The 16,145-nt window shown below is 42.4% G+C and overlaps 1 protein-coding gene and 1 pseudogene across 9 annotated transcripts in view; one reads left to right on the forward strand and one right to left on the reverse strand.

Annotated features, from left to right (window-relative positions):
- The window catches only part of FRY (FRY microtubule binding protein), a 450,912-nt gene that overhangs the window by 83,258 nt on the left and 351,509 nt on the right, over positions 1-16,145 (reverse strand). For all 9 annotated transcript variants that reach the window (XM_074387881.1, XM_074387877.1, XM_074387876.1 and 6 more), the window contains 4 exons: positions 9,083-9,339; positions 8,151-8,297; positions 6,644-6,812; positions 5,275-5,365 (listed from right to left, as the gene is read on the reverse strand). In XM_074387881.1, coding sequence (XP_074243982.1) covers positions 5,275-5,365; positions 6,644-6,812; positions 8,151-8,297; positions 9,083-9,339 — 664 coding nt within the window. The remainder of the gene's footprint in view (positions 1-5,274; positions 5,366-6,643; positions 6,813-8,150; positions 8,298-9,082; positions 9,340-16,145) is intronic.
- LOC120365698 (elongation factor 1-alpha 1 pseudogene) lies at positions 11,230-12,779 on the forward strand (annotated as a pseudogene).

Here is a 16,145-nt window from a genome sequence, read left to right on the forward strand (position 1 = left end):
AGAACTTTAGAGTACTGCATCAGTGATTTGGATTTGCTGAATTATAGAAATGTACTACAATAAGGTAGGTTTTATTCACTTCTTAGATATTTGCAACAGTGCTTCCCCCGTTTCTGACAGCCATCTTCTCCCCAGTAATTTCATACCTCAAACATTCTTCACTGTCATATCTTTTGGGCATTTGTGAATCTCAAAGAACAGAATATCGAAGACATTGGCTTAGTGTCATACAAATCAGCCAACTAAATCAGACTGGTATTGATGAAAATAAATTGGAAAAGGGACAAACTTATTACCTTTTGAAGAAGTTCTTTAATCATATTTATGCTAATAAATGCAAAGTGATAAAAGCATCTGGTAAGCCCAGACATCATTCAGAAAGGAACAAAGGCAGGGGATGAAAGAATAGCACATCTGCAGATTTCCATCGGGTGGAGAGCACCACAGCATCTCCAACTACCAGGGAGCTATGTTCTATGTTGGGTTTTAAATCGTGCTCTGGAGGGCCCGGACAGGGAAGAATTACAGGATGGATGGCAATTTGTCTCTTTTCCCTTTTGAGCTGGATCTAAAGGGGTGTTGGGTGGAGTTTATTTATAAGGCTGGAATAAAGGGGAGGAGCAAGTCCCTTCCAGATTGTTCTCCTCGCTCTAGAGAAAACTGAAACCACAGTGTAGCAAAGTGTATGTCTGGCAAAGAAAAAGTAAAAAATGGACTCCCAAGTGTAAAACCTGTTATTTTCCTTTGCTTTTCTGGGTTGAAGAAGCTTATTTTGGGTGTGGTTCCTGGAAGAATTTCAAGGATTAACTAGAATCCTTGATGTCTTTTAACATCAAAGGTACACACCTTAAGAAATATATCATGAAAATATCTCTGGTAAGAGAAAAATCAGAAGGGTGAAATGTTCCCCTCAGTTTTACCTTGTTGATTTAGTTCAAATTAATAATACTTAGATAACTGAACTAATAGTAAATTAATAATATTAGGTATATCGACACTATTGGTTTAGATAGAAATTATCTGTTTTAATACAGGTCATTCAAAATTTATACAGCTGAGGTGTACTGCTTTAGTTTCCTATGAAAAATCCTTTTGTGGGCATGTAAATTTATAAAAATATTTTATTAAGATTGATGTATTGAAAATACTTATGGCTGGACGCAGTCACTCATGCCTGTAATCCCAGCACTCTGGGAGGCTGAGGTGGGAGGATTGCTTGAGCCCAGGAGTTTGAGACTAGCCTGGGCAAAATAGTGAAACCCCATCTCTACAAGAAATAAAAAAATGAGCTAGGTGTGGTGGCAGCTGTACTCCCAGCTACTTGGGAGGCTGAGGCAGGAGGCTGCTTGAGCCTGGGAGGTTGAGCCTACAGTGAGCTGTGATTGTGCTACTGCACTTCAGCCTAGGTGACAGAATGAGAATCTGTCATAAAAACAAAAACGAAAACTTATGAAGATTGTTTCTGCATACTTCAAAAATTTCTATAAACTACTCTTTTAATAAGTATATGTTCATTTTGTTGCCTAGTAAAATAAACTGCATGAAAAATCTTACTTAGAGTGTAGATGTACTTTCTGTTATAATTTCTAATAAGTAGCTTTAAAAAATTTTTTATTGTTACACAATAGATGTACATTTTTCAGGGTAGATGTGATCATTTGATACATGCATATAATGTATAAATATCAAATCAGGCTAATTAGGATATCCATCATCTTAAGTATTTATTTTTTCTTTATGCTAGGAACATCTGAATTACTCTCTTCAAGCTATTTTGAAATGTATAATAGATTACTGTTAACTTGGACATTTTTTTTCTTTTTTTTAAAAAACACTGAATGTTATAAAATTTGCTTTTTCTTTTTTTTACTTTGGCTACTGGGGCCTCCAGGTTAGGTAAATGATAAGCTGTAGTTTTCCTTGGTCAGGACTTAGACACCACCCATCTTACCCTCCTCTTAGCTTGTCGCATTTCTTTTACTCTTGCTTTAATGTTCTTTTACTATAAGCTATAAGGTTTGTTTGTGCCTTTGTCAGTAGGAATAGTGTTATTAAATATTACTGAGTCACATCAAAGGACCATTAACCTAGTTGTCAAGAACATGGTGCCAGGGTGGCTATTTTGCCCAACTCCACGGTGCTTCCCTCAGCCCAACCATGGATATGGTAGAAGAGATGCCCCCACTTTTGAGGGGTATAACACAGCAGCCTAGGTGGTGTTTCTGAACAACACTGTCTCTGTAGACTCTTTGCTTACAAGGACTGTAAAGAAAGGAGTAAACTGTCCTCTGAGATGGGTGACTGGGAGGGTAAGAGAAAGGGGACTGGTGGTGGCTGGACAGCTTATCCACCTCTGGGGCTGTGACATTTCTATTTTCATTCACTTACCAAAGAAACAATTTTAAATGCCTACTATGTACAGCACAGTAGACTAATCACTGAGGACAGAAATATGAGTAAGACAGGGATGTCCAATCTTTGGGTTTCCCGGGGCCACACTGGAAGAAAAGTATAAACTAACACAATAGCTGATGAGCTAGAAAAAGAAAAGCACACACACACACACACACACACACACACACACACACATACACACAAAATCTCATAATCTTTTAAGAACGTTTACAAATTTGTGTTAGGCCACATTCAAAGCTGTCCTAGGGGCCGGGCATGGTGGCTCATGCTGGTAACCCCAGTGTTTTGGGAGGCCAAGGCCGGTGGATCACCAGGTCAGGAGATGGAGACCATCCTGGCTAACATGGTGAAACCCTGTCTCTACTAAAAATACAAAAAATTAGCCACCGTCCTAGCAACTCGGGAGGCTGAGGCAGGAGAATCACCTGAACCCGGGAGGCAGAGGTTGCAGTGAGCTGAGATCATACCACTGCACTCCAGCCTGGGTGACAGGGCAAGACTCCATCTCTAAAAAAACAAAAACAAAAACAAAAAACAAAAAACAAAGCTGTCCTGGGCCACATGTGGCCTGTGGGTCTCAGGTTGGACAAGCTTGGTGTAAGAGATACACAGTGTATCTGTGTTCTCTGGGAATTAAAATCTGGTGGTTGAGACAAGTGTGTTTGTAAGTACCTATATATCAACATGATAGGGTACAAGGAGGAAAGGGTAATAAGAAGATTGAAGAGAAAAAAGGATTTTAGGCTGAGGGCATAGCCTACTTTCATAGAAAAGAAAGAATATAGTAGAGAAGTAGTGTAGGTGCAGTATGGGATCAATGGAATAATGGTATACATTTGGATAGAATGTTCACAGACATAGGTTTGCACATGTATTTGAATATGATCAATCAATATGTTATAGCCACATAAATAGTATAAGAGAATCTGATGTGTATGAATATGTGTGATATATATGGGTAGATAATTGCATCAGGCTTTCCAATGATGAACAGAGATATGTTGACAGCAGGAGTAAGAGCTAAACAACAAAATCTCTCTTGAAGATGCTCTCTGATTTTGATATTAGAGGGATTACCGGCTTCTTAAGTTCAAAGCCACCACTAAAAACTTTAGGCAGGACACTTGAACTCTGGCCCTAAAGAGAGGCTTTCGTAATAAGATGTTAATGTATGGGGATCTACCATGTTTCTACCTCAAATAATATTCAGTTGGGAAACTCAGATGAAACAATAAATGATCAAGACTGTTATATTCCAATGAGGAAGTAAAAAATACCTTTAGAGAAACAATGTGATTTTTATCATAAGGTAATTTTCCGAAGAAGGTAATGTTAATAGCAAATACAGACTTAAAAATAACATGCCAATTAATAATCTTGTGGCTTCACTGATATGTGGAGTATAAAAACCTTTATTCGTTCTGGAGAAAGAAACAAAGGCCTTTATTAGAGAACTACAAAGGACAAGGTCTATAACTCATGATCTGCTGGGTTTGAGCTTTTTGTCCAAAGGAGAGCCAGTATGGATGAGCATCAGCCTAAAGGTAACACAGCCTCTTAGTGATGCAGTGAGGAATCTGGCAGGTGCCTGAATTAGGGAAGGAGCCTTCAGAGCCCCAGTGGCAGCAGCCCTGTGTCGGGTCTTCTCCACGTCAGACTCTGCTGTGTTCCAGTGCACACAATGAAATCCTCAGGATGCTTGGGAAGCAGTGGGCTCCCCAGGGCATTCTGGGCTAAGTGAATTATTTCATTATTTGATGCCCTAAATTGTCTTTTTTTGTTTTTTGAGATGGAGTCTCGCTCTATCGCCAGGCTGGAGTGCAGTGGCGTGATCCTGGCTCACTGCAACTTGAGTTTTCCGGTTTTAAGCGATTCTCCTGCCTCAGCTTCCCAAGTAGCTGGGACTATAGGAATGCACCACCATGCTAGGATTTTTTTTTTTTTTTTGTATTTTTAATAGAGACGGGGTTTCACCGTGTCAGCCAGGATGGTCTCGATCTCTCGATCTTGTGATTTGTCTGCCTTGGCCTCCCAAAGTACTGGGGTTATAGGCGTGAGCCACCGTGCTCGGCCCTAAATTATTTTTAACATGAATTTGTGAGGATCTCATCCTTGTTACTAATTTCTTCAGTAAAAGGGCTCCCTTATTACCTTTAACTATAAAATGCTCAGCCAAGGAATTTTCCAATACCATCAGGATCATCCTAATTCATTTATTAAAATTTGAGTTTTTTCTCTCCTGGTTTGTTTCCCTGTTCTTCACAATCAACTGCAGGAAAGAGTGATTCTGATTTGACTACTGATGAGTAGTTCATAGGCAAGGCAAAAAGAAGGCTGAGACATGGGGGAAATAATATTATTAAAGAGCTAATGTGGAGGGAATGGATGCTTTGTTTGGCAGGAAAAGATGGTGTTCTTGGTTAACCAAGACAGGACAAAGCAAAAGTAAAATAAAAATGATGATGTTTCATAGAACTCACCTCAAGATAATTATTCTATCTCTAAGAAATTATTCAAGAATCAGATTTGAAAATTTCACATGGCAATTTCTCTTTAATTCCAGATGGTCTGGTCCCACTAGCAAAACAACTTATGGTTTTTACTAAGCCCTGGGGTAAGAGGAATTCCACCACCAGAATGACATGCTTAATCTTTCTCTTGTCTTACTTTGCACGGAAATAATTGTTATTTTTAGGAATATACAGAGTAGAGCTGGGAAGTCAGTCTGGGTTTATAAGAACAAAAAAGGATTTTTATGTATGTGCAAAATTTATGAAACTCCACAAACCTGTATTGCTGTCTTTGTATTGATTACTGTGGAACACTATACTGGATATTAAGTCAAATTTGTACACCAACCTTTCATCGGATTCTTTCAATATCTTGTTCTCCTCTGCATCTGGGAAATTGTCCTGGCCAGCAACCACTGTATTGCTGCTAGAGGTGGTTCCTATAGATGGGATTGGAAGAAAAATACTTAGAAAAAGATGCAAGCTGAGGGGTCAAGCTCAAGTCTCCAGTAATTCCAGGGAAAGATTTCCTGTAAAATCTTATGTTTAGAAGATTTCTTACATCTCCTGCACAATCTCAGACATTCTAAACAACCTTCCAAGACCACACCACTGAAATGAATCATAGACATCTGCTATGGTCAAACCAAATTCCTTAACTCTTGTAAAGCGAGGCTACATTCTTTAGAGTTCTTCTTTGTGGCCACTTAGGTAATGAGCTTATTTATACTGGCTGGTCCTGCTGTTGGCTGCTTTAGTATTTCTGGGTCTAGGAGTTACTAAACTAATGCTAGCGAAGTAAGGCCAAGTACCTAGCGCTTCTGATTGCTGTGGTACTGCCTCCCTGTAAGAACCCTACTCTGGTAGGAGGGTGCAGGGTGAACGGAGAGCATAGAAGACTAGGAGAGGAGGGAATCAGAAGGCAGTTACTGCATGAGGTCAGCAAAAGGGAGGCAGGCTTCAAGGAATTTGAGGAGGATGGCATATATTTCATCAAAGGATGCTGAGACACCAGTTTATCAAAAGTGATAATACTTTTGGGAGGGTATTTTAGTCAACACTGGGGGAATATTAGCCAAGGGAGGGTCCAGACACAAGAAGGAGTGTGCAGAAATGAAATTCCTGAGTGACTGCAGTGTCCTGGCTAGGATCAGCCTGAAATACAAAGTTCTATGATGGAGGATACTTGGGGACACAGATTCTGAGTCATCTTTACAAGATCATTTCATTAACCCTACAGTCCCTGAGAGCCTCAGTTATTCTATTTTTTCTTTTTTTTTTAGACATAGTCTTGCTCTGTAACCCAAGCTGGAGTGCAGTGACACAATCTGAGCTCACTGAAACTTCTGTCTCCTGGGTTCAAGTGATTCTCTTGCTGCAGCCTCCTGGGAGTAGCTGGGAGTACAGGCGCACACCACCATGCTCGCTGAATTTTTTGTATTTTTAGTAGAGATGGGGTTTCGCCATATTGGCCAGGTTGGTCTTGAACTCCTAACCTCAAGTGATCCATCCGCCTCAGCCTCCCAAAGTGCTGGGATTACAGGCGTGAGCCACTGCACCCAACCCATGTCTTGGTTATTCTTAAGCCATCTCATAATTGTATGCACACACAGGAGTACGAAAAAAGTAACAAATACATTCTCATATCCTTTCTGGAATCTACATAAAGGAAACCCCAGGGGTCTGCGACCAGGCGTCTGCCCAGTTGCTCTTCTTACCCGAGGCTGCTGCGGAGGCCTTGCTGCTGGCCGTGAAGCGGTAGAAGGGTGGGTTGTCGCAGTGCTGGACGATGGGGTTCACGGGGTCTGTCTGCTGCAGTTCGAAGAGAAGCTCTTCCATGGTTTGGATGGTGTTGTTACGGCACAAGTATATTGCTACTTTTTTAATCTGAGAAGAAAAAAAGAAAACAAGGGATGTTTCACAGAGCCTAGTCCATAAGAACGCTAGACTGGTAAACCTCTCATTTAGATAAACGTGTCATCATGCAGGAGCTGTCACCCTGATAGCTAATCTTTGTGCTATCCTAGGATGAACCAAGGGATTGGATTAAAATTCACCTCTCTTCACCTGCACATCTGACAGCAGTGTGTTCTTAAAGCCCTTGCCTTTTCTAATGGCTAAGTTTTAAGAAGTCACTTTTGGGGCAAGTGAACTCTATCTAAACTGAAAACTTGCCATCAAAGTCTCATCTTCAGAAATAATTTTATTTATACAAACCCTGGGAAAAAAACCTGCTAGCTGTTTTTGTTTAAAACAGAATCCAGTCCCCTGCTATTCTCTTCTCCCCAAGAAACAAACGAGTTTTAGCTGTTTTTATGGTTTTAAATTTTAAAAATAACTCTGGATTAAAGCTCCACATTATTGGAGGCCTCACGGTCCAACCTGAGCCCTGCAAGCCGCAGTGAGGCTTCTGTGACTCGAAGCAGCAGGAAGGCATAAACCTGTCACAAAAACAACCAGCACCGAAATGCCAATTGAGTTTGGGTTTTAAAAATGCTGTCCATTCTGTTGATCCTATCACTTTTAAATGCCAAGAGTAAATATCAGACATTTCAGAAGGGCTTCTCTGTGCTTACTTTACTTCTCTCTTCTACCACTTGAATTTAAAGAGAAAAACCTGGATACTCTGCTTTTTTATTCTGTTTCAAGAGCATCAAGATGTAAACATGAAATATTTTTATTAGTGATAATACAACATTTTACTTGTGTCTCTCACATAGTAGGTCTAATGTTTATAGAAGGCAGCTTTCAGTAACTGCTAGAAAAATATCCACCCCCATATCAGGCATCCCCAAACTTTTTACACAGGGGGCCAGTTCACTGTCCCTCAGACCGTTGGAGGGCCGCCACATACAGTGCTCCTCTCACTGACTACCAGTGAAAGAGGTGCCCCTTCCTGAAGTGCAGCGGGGGGGCGGATAAATGGCCTCAGGGGGCTGCATGTGGCCCACAGGCCGTAGTTTGGGGACACCTGCCCTATATTAATAGGTTTCTGTGTCCCAAGGCTCAAAGCAAGGAGATGATAGAGGCATGACTAGCACACATAGCCCGTGTCTAGGGGGCAGAAGGGAACTTTTATGCAATATCTGGATGAGCTCACAGGAGAGTCATGTGACTAACTGGACATTTCTATTTTAGCTGGGGCAAAGAGCACATTCTGACTGGCAAATGGCACATGGAGTCCCTGCAGGAATAATCACTCTTGAAGGTGTGAGAGACACTTACATAGGACAGGAGAACTGTGTCACTGCTGACCCCACAGAGGCTAATCAGGAACTGCAAGGTGATCCTCAGGTTGTTGCTCCATTTCTCATTGTTGGCCAAAGCATTCCAAGCATTTTCCATTTCTGGCCCAGGAACTTCATCTCCATACTATAACAAAATAAAAACCGGCCCAAGAGACGTGTGAAAACTGTAAGGAGGTAAAATGTTTGACTGAAAGTAGTTTTGAGGATCATGACCATCTCAAAATCCTAAGAAGGGGGAAACAGGACCATTTATCAGAAAGATGTCATCTTTCAGTAAACAGTAATTAATAATGCACTAATCAGTCATGCACAATACCTATTCAGGTGAGTTTTTAATATGTTAGGCTTATTTTTATTATTCTTAAAATTGCTGTAAAATATACATAACAGAACGTTTACCATCATCACCATTTTTTGTTGTTGTTATTGTTGAGATATGGAGTCTCACTCTGTCACCAGGCTGGAGTGCAGTGGTGCAACCTCAGCTCACTGCAACTTCCGACTCCCTGGTTCAAGTGATTCTCCTGCCTCAGTCTCCCGAGCAGCTGGGATTACAGGCATGTGCCATCACATTTTTGTATTTTTAGTAGAAGAGATGGTGTCTCACCATGTTGGCCAGGATGGTCTCAATCTCCTGACCTTGTGATCCATCCGTCTCGACCTCCCAAAGTGCTGGGATTACAGGTGTGAGCCACCACGCGTGGCCCATCATCATCATTTTTAAATGTACAGCCTGTGGCATTAAGCCCATTCATATTACTGTGCAACCATCACCATGATTTATCCCCATTCATGTGATTTTAAAGGAATCCCATTTTCCCTGGGTTTGAAGCATGGGGTTTGATTAACCCAGGGTTTTTTTCTGATGATGGAGCCATGCTACTTGAAGCACATTTCCCCTCAGTTTACCTTGGCCGTCATGTACATGAGGTTGTTCAGGACCAGTGACGTGGCTTCTGGAGAGCCCCAGCCATTTCCTCTCAGCCCGTGAGAAGCAGTCGCATCACCCTCCCGGTCCTTGACTTCGTCCTCTGGGCTGCTGGGGCTGGACCCTGGGAGGAGGAGCCTGCTGTCCACCAGCTCGATGTTGTGCAGCCAGGGCAGCAGGTATGTGAGCATGATCTGGCGTCCATTGGGGTGTGTCGTGGGGAATCGCTGGCTTACCTCTAAAGAGAATTGCGGGGACAGAGAGCCATCCATATTTTATCCCGCCAGAATAAATGAAAACTCAAATGCCAACTTGCAGGCTGAACAGTGTCCTACATTTACAAAGCATTTTCATATACAGTTGCTCCCCCAGGCTACAGAATCATAAAACCAAGGCTTGTCTGCAACCTTGTCTCTCCACATCTGGTGCCCTGTGCAGGTAAGTGCATAGTACTGCAGGGCAAGCACAGGCTTGGTATAAGCAGAGGGTGTGCAAATCCACTGCTAGCGGAAGATGTATATCAGAGTGTGGACAAAGTCAGGGACTCGGAGTCAGAAGGGCATGTGTTCAGATTCCAGTTCTACCACATACTGGCTGCATGTGACTCTGGGCTAGTTAGTTAACCTCTCTGCCCCTCAGTTTCCTCATCTGTAAAATGGGACTGATAAGGCCCCACATCAGGCTACTGAAATGACTAAAAGATATAATCATAATAAATTCAACGTGCTCAGTACGGCACCTCCCATCCAGCGGGCTCTCACAAATTGTGGTAGGATCATTCTAACACCAATGATTATCTTTCCACTAACCCAGTGTTTTACAAAGAGTCTTCCATGAAACATTGGCTGTTAAAAAGTGACATGTGGATCTCTAAGAGGAATAAATCTAATTCGCAGAGTCTTCTTGAAAACTGCTAAGCACGTGGAAGGTGCCTGCCAAGAGCTGTATGTCCCTTGTGAGACAAGTGAGTCCAAACAGTGAAGCCCTATGTCTGGTCCAGTCACGTTTCACCATTACTTTCTCTCAGAGCATTCTGGCATTGTTTCACTGCCAACAGCATTCATTTTATAATCCAAATAAACTTTCTTAGATAGAGAAGCATAGCTTTATGTATACGCAGCAGGCTCCGATGTAATCTCCTATTTCTCATAACTAGAGAAGGTGTTTTATCCTCAGGGAAATTAGAAGCTTGGTCTCATGCAGGTGTTACGATACAGTGTGGCGATGCAATCTCACTTAGAGGGCTCATGGCTGTTAAATAATAGAACAACATAGATGCCAGGAATTATACCAAGATAATTCACTGGATCCTCTGAAACAGTAGCTTTATTTGATTTGGCCCTTTTCCTAAAATTAAAATAATAATTTTTTATATTGAAGACTATAATGTTGTATATAATAATCAGACAGTGCTAAGCTATTATGTTTTCTTATACATGTCAAAATTTCAAAATTTACTTAATTTCTACATTTATGGATGTGACTGATGTATGCAACTTATATCACATACTCAAATCGTTATAAAATCAGAACATTCTGTAATCCCAGCACTTTGGGAGGCCAAGGCGGATGGATCACCTGAGGTCAGGAGTTCAAGACCAGTCTGTCCAATGCAGTGAAACCCTGTCTCTACTAAAAATGCAAAAATTAGTTGGGCATGATGACCCATGCCTGCAATCCCAGCTACTAGGAGGGCTGACTCAGGATGATCGCTTGAACCTGGGAGGCGGAAGTTGCAGCGAGACACAAATTGAACCTGAGAGGTGGAGGTTGCAGTGAGACAAAGTGAGACTTCAACTCAAAAAAAAAAAACAGCCGGGCGCGGTGGCTCAAGCCTGTAATCCCAGCACTTTGGGAGGCTGAGGCGGGTGGATCACGAGGTCAATAGATCGAGACCATCCTGGTCAACATGGTGAAACCCCGTCTCTACTAAAAATACAAAAAAATTAGCTGGGCATGGTGGCGCGTGCCTGTAATCCCAGCTACTCAGGAGGCTGAGACAGGAGAATTGCCTGAACCCAGGAGGCGGAGGTTGCGGTGAGCCGAGATCGCGCCATTGCACTCCAGCCTGGGTAACAAGAGCGAAACTCCGTCTCAAAAAAAAAAAAAAAAAAAAAAACAACTTTTTTTTTCGCAACGGGTTTGCCGCCAGAACATAGGTGTCGTGAAAACTACCCCTAAAAGCCAAAATGGGAAAGGAAAAGACTCATATCAACATTGTCGTCATTGGACATGTAGATTCCGGCAAGTCCACCACTACTGGCCATCTAATCTACAAATGCGGAGGCATTGACAAAAGAACCATTGAAAAATTTGAAAAGGAGGCTGCTGAGATGGGAAAGGGCTCCTTCAAGTATGCCTGGGTCTTGGATAAACTGAAAGCTGAGCGTGAACGTGGTATCACCATTGATATCTCCTTGTGGAAATTCGAGACCAGCAAGTACTATGTGACTATCATTGATGCCCCAGGACACAGAGACTTCATCAAAAACATGATTACAGGGACATCTCAGGCTGACTGTGCTGTCCTGATTGTCGCTGCTGGTGTTGGTGAATTTGAAGCTGGTATCTCCAAGAACGGGCAGACCCGAGAGCATGCCCTCCTGGCTTACACACTAGGTGTGAAACAACTTATTGTTGGTGTTAACAAAATGGATTCCACTGAGCCACCCTACAGCCAGAAGAGATATGAGGAAATCGTTAAGGAAGTCAGCACTTATATTAAGAAAATTGGCTACAACCCCGACACAGTAGCATTTGTGCCAATTTCTGGTTGGAATGGTGCTAACATGCCTTGGTTCAAGGGTTGGAAAGTCACCCGTAAGGATGGCAATGCCAGTGGGACCACACTGCTTGAGGCACTTGACTGCATCCTACCACCAACTCGTCCAACTGATAAGCCCTTGCGCCTGCCTCTCCAGGATGTCTATAAAATTGGTGGTATTGGTACTGTTCCTGTTGGCCGAGTGGAGACTGGTGTTCTCAAACCTGGTATGGTGGTCACCTTTGCTCCAGTCAACGTTACAACTGAAGTGAAATCTGTTGAAATGCACCATGAAGCTTTGAGTGAAGCTCTTCCTGGGGACAATGTGGGCTTCAATGTCAAGAACGTGTCTGTCAAGGATGTTCGTCGTGGCAACGTTGCTGGTGACAGCAAGAACGACCCACCAATGGAAGCAGCTGGCTTCACTGCTCAGGTGATTATCCTGAACCATCCAGGCCAAATCAGTGCTGGCTATGCCCCTGTACTGGATTGCCACACAGCTCACATTGCCTGCAAGTTTGCTGAGCTGAAGGAAAAGATTGATCGCTGTTCTGGTAAAAAGCTGGAAGATGGCCCTAAATTCTTGAAGTCTGGTGATGCTGCCATTATTGATATGGTTCCTGGCAAGCCCATGTGTGTTGAGAGCTTCTCAGATTATCCACCTCTCGGTCGCTTTGCTGTTCGTGATATGAGACAGACAGTTGCCGTGGGTGTCATCAAAGCAGTGGACAAGAAGGCTGCTGGAGCTGGCAAGGTCACCAAGTCTGCCCAGAAAGCTCAGAAGGCTAAATGAATATTATCCCTAATACCTGCCACCTCAGTCTTAATCAGTGGTGGAGGAAGAACGGTCTCAGAACTGTTTGTTTCAATTGGCCATTTAAGTTTAGTAGTAAAAGACTGGTTAATGATAACAATGCATCGTAAAACCTTCAGAAGGAAAGGAGAATGTTTTGTGGACCACTTTGGTTTTCTTTTTTGCTTGTGGCAGTTTTAAGTTATTAGTTTTTAAAATCAGTACTTTTTAATGGAAACAACTTGACCAAAAATTTGTCACAGAATTTTGAGACCCATTAAAAAAAGTTTAATGAGAAAAAAAAAAATCAGAACATTCATTTGTCCCAAAGTATGAGATGTTTTCTAGGTGCCAGACACTATGGTAGGCATGACAAAGACAGCAAAGACTGACAAATGATGCAGTTCCTGTCCCTAAGAAAAAGACTCAGGCAAATTATGGTGACAAGTCATTCTGGGGTAAGGAAGGCAGTGACAAATGACACCAGAAAGGCACAAACAAGAGTGTTTTGGGGATTTGGTGGAGAAAAATGACTTCTGGGTGCAAAGACTTCCAACAGTTTTATGGTGAGAGAACTATTTAAACTCCACTAGAAGGATGTGGACTTTGGAGAGGGGGAAAAAAACCCTCAAAACCAGTAAGAGAGCGAGCAGTTATTAAAAAGACCTATCTTTTAACAATGGTATAAAAATCTACAGACTTTTTGTAGCAAAGATAACCTTCTTACGTGTTACATAATTTGCTTATTATGTTAAGTGCATTTTGTCTGACAGACATCAGCACCAAGAGAGTAGAGATGTCTGTCTGAGGTATCCCAAACTCCCAGGTAGCTCCTGGACAGGCAAGGGTAGTTCCCTTTTTAAAAGGGAACAAGAAAAGAAAAATGCCATAGACATGTCAACAGCCCCCTACTCACTGCTCCAGAAACACTTTAAATAAAATGTGAGACAACATCAGTGGCTGCTCTTTTGGGAAGGACCCGAACAACTTGACTGGCTGCTTACAAGTAATTAGGTCACTTGAAATTACAGGCAATAAAAATTTCACCACAGGGTTTATATTAGAAACAAGTGTTTGGAATCTATTATAACCTCCTAATTTTTCTGTGTTATTTTAAAAAAGTAATTTCTCATAAGTCAAAACAGCCAAAAGGTAATTCTTGAAGGAAATATAGGTTGAACCTGCTTGAAACTCATAGGAGCCTCTGATCTCGTTAAATGTGCCGGACTGTTTCTCTCCTGAATTGTGAACCACTCCCACTTTACTAGTGTCTCCCTCTCAGCTAATAAACATGCTCCAATTATCGCTCATCCTTAAAACTGCACCCCACTGGAGAGCCAGCCTCTCTTTCTACATTCTTTCTCAGCCAGGCCACTGCGATCTGGCTTCTGCCACTACCTCCCTGCAGAAGCTACTGACAGCTGCCAATGAATTTCGAAACTCAGAATCATTTTCAGGCTTTCTCTTCTGGGATCTTTCTACTGCATTGGAGGCTGTGGACTGCTCACTCTATCCTTCTAAAACTCTTTTTCCTCTATGTTTCCATGAAACCCTTCTCCTGCATGCTCTCCCTGCAATCCTTCTCACCCTTCTGCTCTTCCTTGGACCAGTCTGCAGAAGTGTCCAGGCCCTTCTTTCCGCTCTGTGCTCCCTCCATTCCTGATCTCATTGGTGCCCATGGCTCTAATCCCTGCCATCCTCCTGTGAGTTGCTAGTGCTGACCTCCCCTCAGTCCAGTCTCATCCATATGGGAGGAAGTCTCACAGAGGCCTGAATTCCACATCCTCAGCTGAGCTCCCGATCCCTGCCTTGCCCCAAACCTTCTCCTCTCCCTGTACTGGGTTTCTAGGAGGGTTATCACCACTGACCTCCCTGATGTCACAGTAGCATTCTCCTCTGTGCATTTGCCTGGCAGCTTTTCACTTTGGTTTCTCCTCTCTAGTCTCATTGGGCTGTCTTTGTTCAGGCCCTTATCATTTATTATTTCCTACTTGGGCTATTGCCATTGTTTCTTAACTAGCCTCCTCTCTCCAGACTGGATGTTCATTAATCCACCCTCCATACTGCAACCAGGCTTTCTAAAATGGATTCTGATCTTGATATTCCCTCTTCTTGTTTGCAACTCATCAGTGGCTTTCAAAACCCCAGCCACTTGCTTGGATGTTCTCTCTGTTTACAGAGCTCTGAAGGGGGATTCAAAAAGCACAGGTGGAAGATTGCTGGCCTACAAACCCCTTAGTGTACACAAGGCCTTCCAAGATATGATTTTGGCCTCTGTGTCTGCCCACGACCATCTCTAGCTTTTCCCATTCCTGCATGTTATGTTACCTAAACGGACCTCTATATAATCTCCCAATTTAGTTTATAACTCTAAGCCAATGTATACGTGATAGTCTCTTGGTCTGTAATGTCTGTGAACGACTTGTCTGCTCTGCAAATTTATACTCTTCTTTCAAACTACAGCTTAGACATCAACTTCTCTGGGAAGTCTTTCCTGATATTCCTGGCCCAATAATTGATTACTCCTTCAGCTATGTCTCATACATTGAGAATTTTGTTTTTTAAAAACTTTCTTTTTTTTTTTTTTGAGACAGAATCTTGCTCTGTTGCCCAGGCTGGAGTGCAGTGGCACCATCTCAGCTCACTGCAACTTCCGCCTCTTGGGTTCAAGCAATTCTCGTGCCTCAGCCTCCTGAGTAGCTAGGACTACAGGCATGTGCCACCATTTTTGTGGTCTCAAACTCCTGGCCTCAAGTGGTCCACCTGCCTCAGCCTCCCAAAGTGCTGGGATTACCTCCCAACGTGCAGGCTTCAGCAACCATGCCTGGCTTGATTGCACATCTGTCATTACTGCCAGACTATGAACCTTTGATGGGAGAGACATCTACTTTCCTCTGTATTCCTGACACCCAAGCACAGTGCCTAGCATGTAGGCAGCACTCAAATCTTGGTTGAAGTGGATAATAAATTTTAGTTTTGCAAGAAGAGAATTAATTTACTAAAAAGGCTTTTCATAGCTCCCTCAACTATTTCAGGTATTACAAAAAGAAGTGACTAACTCTGCCTCAGGTAGAGGGAGAGGTGTGCACAGTAGAGGAGGATGTTAAATTAGATCTTAAGGAAAATTGAAGCTAGGAAGAAGGGGTGAGGGCCATTCAACAGCATGTACAGAAGCAAAGATTTACAAGAGGGCCTGGATCATTGGTCAAAGATTCAGTAGGATTGGAATAGAGGATTCTTAGATGAAAAGATAGAAAGCAAGTTTAAAAAAGGAGTTTTTTTTTTTTTTTCTTGGTTAAGGAGTTCTAATTTTATAGCAATGGCTTTGGAGGAAGACAGATCTAGACTTAATTCTGGCTTCGTTGCTTCCTTAGCTATATGGTGTTAAGCAAATTATTTAACATCTCTAAACCTTAGTTTTTCCATCTGTAAAACAGCGATGCTGGTGGTGCTGGCAGTTGTGATAATTCCATGCCAGGACTGGGCC

Source organism: Saimiri boliviensis, chromosome 16 (genome assembly GCF_048565385.1).
Source record: "Saimiri boliviensis isolate mSaiBol1 chromosome 16, mSaiBol1.pri, whole genome shotgun sequence".
Classification (NCBI taxonomy): Eukaryota; Metazoa; Chordata; class Mammalia; order Primates; family Cebidae; genus Saimiri; species Saimiri boliviensis.